The following is an 11,027-nucleotide window of genomic DNA, read 5'->3' as shown; positions in this document are numbered from 1 at the left end:
CAGTGAGTGTTACAGCTCTTGAAGATGGCACGGACCTAAAGAGTGAGCAGTAGCAAGGTTTATTGTGAAGAGCAAAAGGAGGAAGCTTCCACAACCTGGAAGGGGACCCCAGCGGGTTGCTGCTGCTGGCTGGGGAGGCCAGCTTTTACTCACTTATTGGCCCCTCCCATGTTCCGTTTCCATCCTATCAGAGTGCCCTTTTTTCAATCCTCCCTGTGATTGGCTACTTTTAGACTCCTGCTGATTGGTGCATTTTACAGAGCGCTGATTGGTGCATTTTACAATCCTCCTGTAAGACAGAAAAGTTCATGATTGGTGTGTTTTACAATCCTCTTGTAAGACAGAAAAGTTCCCCAAGTCCCCTCTAGACCCAGGAAGTCCATCTGGCCTCACCTCTCAACCCTATACATGACATGAAAATACATATGCACAAAACATACACACACAAAGCATACATGCATCATGCATCTCCCCAAACACACACATACCACAGAAACATACACACAGGAACTCAGCTACCTGTCAAAAGTCTGAATGGTGATTGCCTCTGCAGTGAGTAGTTAGAAAAGTGAATTTTTTTTTTCAATAAATTGGAGTCCTTAAAAATCACTGTAAGATAGAAAATTTTAAAAAGTATATAAAATAAAATATGTATGTCCTTTGGCCTAGCATTTACACATGTAGGAATTTATCCTAGTGGAGTAATCAATGATATATGCAAAGATTTGGACAGCATATTAAGCACAGAATTATGTATGCATATATGTGTATATAGATATATATCTCATACATATAATAGCGTAAAAGTGAAAATAACGCAAATGTTCAAAATTGAGGGTTAAACTATGATCTGTCCATATGTGACATACAAGTTAGCTGCTCCTTATTCTCTCGAGCTTCAACCTCCTACAAACAAACAGTGTCCCTTGTATATCAGTATTGGTACAGATAATCGAACTTACTGAGGTTTTATATGGGATAATAAAGGCAAAGGTTTATGAATACTCCATACTACACTATGTAGCAACCCCTATTACAGACAAACTCTTCTCTCTCATTTCCCTTCCTTTCCGGAACCACTCGGCTGAATCTCTACAAGTCTCTATTGCAACTACCACAACATGGCACCCTCCCTGCATCTCCATTTTCCCTGTTCTGAGAGCAAGGACCTGCTGCCCCCACACTCACATCCTCATTCATTCCAGAAGTCAGTACCACAGAAGTGCCCACAGTTACCCCAACCACCTTCTTAGAAGATAAGTTAGTGTTTGTTTTGACTTTTTAAAATGTTTACTTCCTCTTTTCCTTCACAATCTCATCCCATCCCAAGAGGCTTATCAAGAAGTTCTCTAAAGATATGTGTCTCCTTATTGGGATTTTAACAGACAAATCAGGGATTTTTATTCTAGCCATCAAGGGAATAACATTTTTCCAGGTCTTTAGACAAATAATGGAATACCTTGCAGTAATTAGATATACTATTGTAGAAAAGTATTGATGAAATGGAATGATGTTTGAGATATCATATTGAGTAGAAAAGTCAAGATACATTAAGTGGGAAATGTATCTTGCAAAATAATTTGTCAGACACATTCTTGTATTTGTATGTTACATAAATGTGTGTGTGAAGAAAGGCTACAAGATGAGACCACAGTCTTCAGTGAAGTTTAAGAGATGAGGCTGCAGCATGCTCAGAAAGCCCTGGGTTATAGTTTTTCCAGTAACTAAGGATGTGATCTTGGGTAAATTGTACATCCTCTTTAAACTGCGCTGCCTTTTGTATGTAAAACAGGAAGGATGGTATTTACCCCCAGGGTCATCAAAGGATTTGGCTGGAGAAAAAGAAAGAAATGGGCTGAGCCCAGACCTGGCACAGTGAGAGCATGGTGGTTGACTATTGTGCTGGCCTGTTGTTCCTGTGTTATTGACATGCTGTTGCTGGTGGTCCAGAAGCTATTACCTTAATTGGTTATGTGGATTTCCCTTCATACTGACCAGCTGTGTGTGGCGTTGTAAAACATAGCCATACACAGTAACTGACAAGGGCAAATACAATGGAAAAATGCAAGGAAATGCAGGTAAATAGCTAATGGGCTGTAGAAGGAAGCTAGTCCTTGGAGGGCTTGATCAAGGAAGGTTCCTTTGCATGTCACCTTTGAAGAAGAGGGGACACAGAAGAGATATAGGGCACTGTCAGTGCATCCCGGAGTGTACCTGGAAGGGGACATGAAAGGAGAACATTTTTCTCTGGGACATGGGGACTCCAGTTGCATGAACTCTGGGATTGGGGCAAAGAACCATCATGAGAACAAGGGCTTCCTCGAACCTCCCAGGCTCATTGGCTGCTCTAAACTCTGTGTACCCTCTTTCCTTCACTCTCCTCTGTTTTCTATACCTCTGTTATTAGACTGGACCGGAAGCCACCTGATCTATCACAAGTGCCTTGAAATGTGTTGAATGGGTGTGGCACAGTCCTTAGCAGAGTGGCACTACCCCCACAGGAATTTGTTTATACCCTTGGCATGGAAAATAGCAGGAAATGAGTGATGACTGATAACCGAGGATGCTATTTATTATTGGCTAAAGGAATACTGTGTTGTGTTTGCATAGCCACTCACAAACTATTGAGTGGCTATGATTATAAATGAGTTCCAGACCTAGCTCGTTCAGGTAAAGGATCCTGAGAACTGAAGCAAACAGAGCTCCAGGAGTCCCAACACAGAGCCACAGACCACGAGGATCCCTGGCCCAGGTAGGTGGTCCTCCTGTGCTCGCTTTCAAGACCAACAGGCATGGATGGGGAAGTAGAGTAGCATCTGGCCATCTCGACCCTTGCTTTTTATCTCCACTGGAAGCACATCTAAATTTCTAAATGTGATCTCGGAGACCTGCCCAGAACACCTTGCTCTCAGCCCCAGTAGCAGCCTGCTCTCTCCCAGGAGGGCTTCCGCCAACAAGTAGGGCATTGCTGGAGGGCCAGGCAGACACTAGCTTAGGAAACGCGCAAACCTTGGAAATCCCTTCTCTGAAGGCTCAGGAGACTGACTTCAGAGTCTAGAAAATATTGGTCCTTGGGAACAGATTTTGAGTGCAAAGAGATGGATTTCAGATGGCCAGATGCACTGCTTCTTTAGGGAGTTCCGTGAAAGCTCCCTGCATTTATCTTAATACAAGCAGCCGATTTCATGAGTACCCCCCAGGGATGACCCCAGGTCCTCCAGCCTGTAAGCATCCTTCTGTCCCTGAGCAGCACCACAGTATCTTTATGTCTTTGGACACCTGCATTTCTGTCAGACATCTCTTGCTCTGATGTTCTGCCTGCCACATTCTCAGTCAAGTGCCTCCAATTTTTTGTGTCCTTTGATTTACCCCAACATGACAAAGGCAGTTGTGCTTCATGTATTCAGGGATACTGCCAAACCACAAACAGGTTAAAATCAAATAGCAGATATCCCTGTCCTTAAAGACGCATCAGCTCTACCTACTTGCGCCTGCTCACCGTCCTTATTGTTGAGTCCTGAAGCCCTTCCTTGTCATTTTTTTTTTTTTTTTTTTGCATGAACAATTTTGTTCCCTTTGTCTCGCTCCTAAACCATTCTCAAAGGATTGGGTTTGTACACAAACTGCCTATCTCTGCAATCTTAGAAGTAATATGATCCTGAACAAGTCACTTAACTTCAGATTTTTTTATCTGTAAGATGGGAATACCAATTTTTGCTCTACTTCTGTCCTATGTTGGCCTGGGCTGATGTTGTGGAAGGCTCTTTGTCAACTGAGATAGGGTGTGCAGAATTTGTATATATAAATATATCTCCTCCAACCCCTCCCAATGAGGCAAGTCATGTGAGTCAATCCTATCCTAAGATATTAGGGATTGGGCCTCCTGGGACCGTTAGTGGCTTAGGTTTTCATGAAAAGAGGTTGCAGAGCAACTGCTTTTTGTTAGGCAAAGATTAGGCTACTGCAGAGACTCAGCAAACTTTTATAGAAGGTGTCAGATGGTAAGTACTTTAGGCTTTGCTGGCCAGATGATCTCTCAACTACTAAACCATGCTATTGTAGCCTCAGAGCAGCCACAGACCATATGTAAACAAGAGCTTGGCTGTGTTTCAATAAAACTTTATTTAAAAAAACAGTCAGGGACCAGATTTGGCCAAGGGCCATAGTGTGCCAGCCCCAAGACTAGAGCAATGCACTTTTAACTTTTTTTATTTTATTTTTATAAAATGCCGAGATCCACAAAAATGCTACTGCACCCCGTGTGTTAGCACTGTGACTCACAGTTCAGAAAATTCTACTTTGAAGGAGTGACAGGCAGGAGAGCATGGTCTGGCCCCTTGGGGCCTTTCTGGTTGCAGCAAGCATTTCTAACTAGAGAGCAAGGCCAGTGGTATGTTCAGCACCAGGGACATCCAGCAAGGTGTCCTGGGGTCAGAAGATGCCATAACTGGTCCCCTTCCTATCTCCTTAGGCCTTGGACTTCATTCCATTTTCTGATGAGTAATAACTCAGCGTTGAAAATGTCCTTTGTGGGGGAGAACTCAGGAGTGAAAATGGGCTCTGAAGACTGGGAAAAAGATGAACCCCAGTGCTACTCAGAAAAAGATGAACCCCAGTGCTACTCAGAAAAAGATGAACCCCAGTGCTACTCAGAAGGTAAGGTTCTTGTAGAAATCCACCTCAGGGCCAAAGTGTAATTCCTAGAGCAGGACTTTGCTAGGTGCTGTGCACAGACCCAGCTGTTTCCTGCGGACCATGCACAGTCAGTGAGCTTTCAAACTTCCCTGGACAAATAACTAGACAAGAGAAATTCTGGAAGGGAAAAGGAAGCTTTGCTTCAGTGTCCAGGCACATAAGGTGGTAGATAGAAGGATCGTCCTCACCTACAGATTTGGGGCTTTAGTATCCTGTTTGCCAACTGGATGGTTGCATATCCTTCAAAATGCACCTCTTCCCTCCCAACCTTCCCAAGTGGAAGAGAAACCTCTGATGAGAAGTGACTCTCTGAGGCTGGGTTGAAAATATGACCCAGGCACAGGGCATCTGAGTACTCCATGAGGAATGCAGTTGGGTGCTGCCCTTGGGGGACAATAGGAGGAGGCTTTTGACCCAATGACTGTCTACTGAGGTGTGAGGGGAGAGGCTTGTAGTATGCCAGAGGCCAAACCCCTGAGCCAGTTCATCTCTATTCTACGTTTCTGAAGAGGGAAGCTATGATTTAATGTCATTACTATCATGCTGCTGTAGTATTTCTCAGCACATACACAGAAGAGGGAATTACACGGTCCTTGATACCCCTAAATCCTTGGAAAATCCCAATTGCATATGCTAACCTCACTGTGTCTGACTGCAGACCTGGCTGGAAGCCCCCTGGAACCAGGCCCAAGCCTCCCCTCCATGAATTTTGTTCACACAAGTAAGGCCCCAGGGTGAGGTGATGGGGGTGGCTGAGGTGCGAGGGTGGGGATGGGGGATGGCGCCATTGGGCCCTCTTAGAGGGTGGGAGAATTGTAGACTGGGGACACCTAAGGGTGCTGGATGGGGCTGAAGTCTTTCTTTTGTGGAAGCAAATCCCATCAGGAGAGAACTCTGGGAAAGATGAGCCCGGGGAGGGGCAGGTGATGCTCACCTGCTAAGAGGCACAGGGCAAGGAAGAGTTTGTGCCTGGGAACCTTCCAGGTGCCTCTTCTGATCATAGTCAAGAGACTGGAGACACAGACCCCCTCCCAACACCGATGACAAACAGCCACGTGACCAGCAGGGGTGCAGGGACGCCCACACCACTAAGGGCTCAGGGCGGCGCCTTCGGAGACTGAACCTTCCTCTCATGCTGCCATTTGAACACCACAACACCCCAGTAGGAAACTGTGAACATTACCACTGTTCAGGCGTGGAAACCGAGACGGACAGCGGAGATTCCCTGCCCCAGGTGACACAGGTAGTCAGTGACAGATGTGGAGATTTAAAGGTACTATAACATCTGTCTGCTTGACTCAGGCTTAAGGCTCCCGTCACCTCCTCTTCTCAGGAAAGAGTCAGGAGACCTCAGTCTGAGCCCCAGCTCTAGTGCAGGTGGATGCATGAAGACTGAGCCTCACTGGTAAAGTGGCAGAGGGGACAAATGGGACCAGGTGTGTAAGGGCGCCTGGCACAGTAGGGGGAGGCTGCTGTCACTGCTCCACCGCTGCTGCTGCAGTGACCTTTGATGTTTTGGTTTTGTTGTAGTTACACCATTGCTGGCTTTGGATCTGCACTGTGTCCACTTCAGGTGGAACCAAGTGCACAAGCCTCTCTGTCGGGCCTGTCCTGACTTCTCCTTGTCAGGGCTGGGATGTCCTTCAAATCTGGGAGAAGTGGTTCTCCAAGTCTGGTCCTCAAACGTCAGCAGCATCAGCTCCTAGAAGTGTGAGGAATACAGATTCCCAGGCCCCACCAGCCACCTCCTGCATCAGAGACTCAGGGGGCTGAGGCTCTGGGGGCTGCTTTAACAAGCCTTCCAGGTTGTCGAGATGCATCTTGAAAGTCTGAGGGCTACTGCCCTGCAGAAAATTACTGGTGCCTTAAAGCCGGCGCTGGCACTGATGTTACTGCTGCTGTTGGAGTACAACTTCCCTACAGAAAACAACTGCCAGCACCTTGAAACCACTCACAGCTTCAGAGTGGCCTTGAGAAAGATTTGGGGTCAAGGATCATGAGCAAGAACACCAATTAGGAGGACAGTGAACTGGTCTGCATGTGAGACGCTGAGATCCTATGTCAGGCTGTGATAGAAACAAAAGGAAAGAACAGCTTTAAGAAGCACTTAAGAGGTACAAAGTAAGATGATAGTGCTAGAAAAGTAGCTTCTTAAAAATAGCATTTTCCAGTCTCACCCTGGACTAAGTGAATGAGAATCTCAGGAGTGTGAGGCCCAGGTATCCATGGTCTTAAAATACCACCCACCAGGTGATTCCCAGTGTGCACCAGGGTTGAGAGCCACGGGCTTAGGCCGTGCCACTCAAAGGGTGTCCTCAGACCAGCAGCACCCACAGCTCTGAGAGCACATCAGAAAGGCAGAGCCTTGGCACCCCCCACTCCTACTGAACCATAGTTTGCAGGTGATTTCTTGCACATTAAAGTGTGGGAAATGGAAAGGCTTAGAGTTCAGCTAGCTCAGTGACTCTCAGTCAACCTGCACCTGCCCCATGAACTCAGACTGTCTGGGGTGGGCCCAGAAAAGCTCCCGAGGAGATTCTGATGGAAGGCAGGGGTGAGAACCATGGATCTCATCTGACCCCATATCACTGGGGAGTTACTTAGGATCTTGCCTGGGGCCAGCCATCTCTTCGATAGACACTGAGAGTGTCCACGATGCTTGGGGCACTACAGGGTGGGAGGTGAAGGATCACAGGTGAGTCAGACAGGGAGCCTGCTCCTGGGGAGCTTACAGTGCTATAGGGCAGCAAGACAAGGATGCCAATACCTGTGTGCAGGTACCACTGACGAGTGCAGAGCGCTGCAGCACCAGAGAGGAAGCCAGCCTGTGCAGAGGAGGCTGAGGAGGGCTGCAGGGAGGAGGTGGCAGGAGAGCCGGTGTTACAGGAGGAGTCGTCCCCTCTCTCTAGGCATGAGGAGACCAGGAGGACATTCCACAATGAGAAACCCAGGCAGAGGCCATGTGCTTATGGCATGGGGGGAGAATGGCACCTTAGAATTATTCTCTACATTAGAATTGCCTACCACAGATACCCATATTATAGCTTCCCATAGTGTGGTGGTTACCGTGTTGTCATATTGTCACATTTGCCATTTTCCAGCCACCCACCCATTCTTGACAGTCACTGGCCCAGCCTGGGGGCCCCTGCCCTTTATCAAACAAGTGCCTGAGCTCTTTGTGGAGGTGAGGGTCACCTGTCCAATCAGAGGCCAGGAGGGAAGGTTCCCTTTTAAGACCCTACTCTAGGCAGACCTGGCCCAAATGAGTTGCTAGGAGCCCACGCCTAAGAACCCTCTGAGGACTGTTGTGGCTGGTCCTGCCGCTAGAAGTTCTTCCTCTAGGGCCAGGTGCAAGATTTGTGGCTTTTCAAAGGAGCCGCTAAAGCCCAACCTTGCACTGTGCTAGGCTCCTGGAGGCTTCCTGCCTCCAACCCTCCCAACTCTCCCATCACCACTCCCTTAGACTGGCCAGTGCAGGGATCTGTCCCACTCCAGGCACTGCTGATGGAATGATGCCTCCAATCAGAGGGTGCAAAAAAGAGAGTTAAGAAAAACAATGATTATAAAGAGTCCTTTTTATATGTCAGACATTTTCTTCGCTCAGGCTAAGTGCTACTTAATTTGAGTAAGCATTTTAGTTCTCATAATTCCTCTCTCAAGTAGGTGCTGTTATTACTCTCATTTCACAGATGAGGACATTGAGGTTTGGAGGGATTTAGTAACTTGTCCTCTGTCCTACAGCAGAGCTTGGATTTGAATCCATCTGTCCAAATCTGGAACCCATGTGCTTGCACAGAATGCTAGATTGCTTGTCCCAGCGAGATAGAAAGCCCAGGAGTGGAAGAAATATTCAGTGACTGTGATGTCTGAGCCCACAGGCAGGGTGGAGAGCTGAGGCTGGGGCCCTTGGATGTGGGGAGAGAAGACTGAGTCTTTCATTCTCGATGTGAAGTGTTGATATCTGGTGATATTGATCTAGGTCCAAAGGTGAAGAACTTAAACCCGAAGAAATTCAGCATTCACGACCAGGATCACAAAGTACTGGTCGTGGACTCTGGGAATCTCATAGCAGTTCCAGATAAAAACTACATACGCCCAGGTGACTCTCGGTTTTGGCTGTGTTTTCTGTCCCCACTCAGCAGGGTAAGGCCTCCCTCCAGGTGGGCTCAGCTCCGTGCTATACCATACCCCATCTCCAGCAGGTGGTGGAAGCGGGGAGGAGAGGCCCCAGGAACTAGGGCATCAGAGGAAGGGTCTCTAGCGATGACCAGATCTGTAGCGATGACCAGAGTCTTTCTGGAAGGGTGGGAAAAAAGGAGGCAGACACTTAGGTTGTTGGAAGAAGAGGAAGCTTAAACCGGTGTGATGGAGGGAGATGTGGGCCACAGAGTCAAGGGGAGAGGGGCTGCGCACCAGGCCTGAAACCCCAGCAGACAGGAGGGACCTTTCCCTGCTCTCAGAATCCACACATGTTCTGACTGTCTTTTTCCAGAGATCTTCTTTGCGTTAGCCTCATCCTTGAGCTCAGCCTCTGCGGAGAAAGGAAGTCCGATTCTCTTGGGGGTCTCTAAAGGGGAGTTTTGTCTCTCCTGTGACAAGGATAAAGGACAAAGTCATCCATCCCTTCAGTTGAAGGTGAGAATTCTAGCTCAAATTCCTGTGCCTTTGGCTACTCCGAAGTAAAAGGCCAAGATCCTCAATGCCTCTCGCTTTTCTGCAAATTCTTATCTTGGCCAATATTACAGGGACATCCACCTTTCTGGAAGCACCAGGCAGAAGAGTCCCATACCTTCTTCTCTGGTACCTTGCCCCTTCTAGGGAAGGAGGGACTCCACACAGCAGGGAGACAAGGAGGAACTGAGCACCCATTCTCCTCTCCTGGGCTCACCGGCCCTGGCCCTGGGCGGGTGGCGCTCCCCTCCTGCTGGGGCCCTCCATGTGGCAAGCAGCACAATTGGGTCAGGACCCTGGCGTGCTGCTGTGGGGCAGGAGGGTGTGAGGGAGCACTCGGAGGGCAGTGTGCCTGCTCTGCAAATTTCGTCCTGCATGGAGCATCCTTTCACTTGAGGGGAGAAATCTTAGGAAGCTCAACTGGATATAGATCTAGGCCATATTCCCTAAACGAACTTTAACAACTATAGAGCTGAGATTTTGGTGTCCATCTGACTCTTACATCTCTCTCTTTGTCTCAATGTATTTTTAATTTGGGGGACAAGAAGGTATGGAAAAGAAGACATGATTGCTTCTCATCCCTTAAATACCAGTACCAAGGCTGACACATCATCTTCCCCAAGGACCATCTGCCTTCCCTCTTCTCTTCCTCTCCTGCGTAAAGGCCCAGAGGATGAGCACATGTGCTGGGTTTTTCTGCCTCTCAAAGCCTGCGCTGTCTAATTAATCTCTTTTACCTCACAGAAGAAGAAACTGATGAAGCTGGCTGCCCTAAAGGAATCAGCACGCCGGCCCTTCATCTTTTATAGGGCTCAGGTGGGCTCCCGGAACATGCTGGAGTCGGCAGCTCACCCCGGATGGTTCATCTGCACCTCCTGCAATTGTAATGAACCTGTTGGAGTGACAGACAAATTTGAGAACAGGAAACACATTGAATTTTCATTTCAACCAGTTTGCAAAGCTGAAATGAGCCCCAGTGAGGTCAGCGATTAGGAAACTGCCCCATCAAATGCCTTCCTTGCTAATTCGAACTAGTTATATAAAACACAAAATCTGCTCACTAACCTTTATGTCAGTGGGTTTCATTTCTCATTCATACTTTAAGGATTTGTGTTTTTAGAATACAGCAAGAAGCTTGTTTAATTACAGAGTTCTGGGTTGGAAAGAGACCAGCTTCTGCTTGCGTACTGCTATCCTGAACCATCAGACATCCACGTGTGTGTCATATGCTATGATGTGGCCAGTCTGAGTGCGATACTTGCAGCAGGAAGGAGCAGCTGGGTGCATGCTGTGCTCTAGAATTAGTCCTTCCACTGGGGTTTGTTAAGTTCTGAGGGCATTGATCCTGGGGCGGAAGTGGCTGAGTCTCTGTCTAGGGTACAGTGTGCAAGAAAGAAATGTAACAGCAAGTCACGATCCAGCCAAGTGATAACGGAAAAGGGGTAGTTGGGTCCCAGATAAGGAGCAGGGTGACCTGACCTGTGGAAAAGACACAGAGACAAGGAATCTGGCTCAGATGATAGCCAGGAGACCAGGTGAGCAGCCAGTTAGTGTCTGGGAGGCCTGTCAACAGGGCATGGTCCTATCACTAAGCAGGGCTCAGATCCTCATAATGGGGGAGAGGAAGGCTGGTCGAACAGAAATCAGGGCCTGGAAACAGA

General features: G+C 47.8%; 1 protein-coding gene across 1 annotated transcript; it reads left to right on the top strand.

Moving 5' to 3' along the window:
* The first annotated feature begins 277 nt into the window (after positions 1-277).
* On the top strand, positions 278-10,430 carry IL37 (interleukin 37). Its single transcript, XM_021925213.2, has 5 exons — positions 278-4,656; positions 5,354-5,416; positions 8,675-8,794; positions 9,188-9,330; positions 10,111-10,430. Exons 1-5 carry the CDS (start codon positions 4,497-4,499, stop codon positions 10,357-10,359), a joined length of 735 nt encoding a protein of 244 aa, XP_021780905.1. The 5' UTR covers positions 278-4,496; the 3' UTR covers positions 10,360-10,430.
* Positions 10,431-11,027: the final 597 nt, after the last annotated feature.

Source organism: Papio anubis, chromosome 14, assembly GCF_008728515.1.
Source record: "Papio anubis isolate 15944 chromosome 14, Panubis1.0, whole genome shotgun sequence".
Classification (NCBI taxonomy): Eukaryota; Metazoa; Chordata; class Mammalia; order Primates; family Cercopithecidae; genus Papio; species Papio anubis.
Note: the sequence above shows the minus strand (reverse complement) of the source record. Positions and strands in the feature narration are given on the sequence as shown.

Bases quoted from the DNA above. Each gene is read 5' to 3' on its own strand.
- IL37 (XM_021925213.2), top strand. From the start codon at position 4,497: ATGAGTAATAACTCAGCGTTGAAAATGTCCTTTGTGGGGGAGAACTCA. The intron at 4,657-5,353 runs GTAAGGTTCTTG...GTCTGACTGCAG, and splicing joins ACCCCAGTGCTACTCAGAAG to ACCTGGCTGGAAGCCCCCTG. The intron at 8,795-9,187 runs GTGACTCTCGGT...GTCTTTTTCCAG, and splicing joins TAAAAACTACATACGCCCAG to AGATCTTCTTTGCGTTAGCC.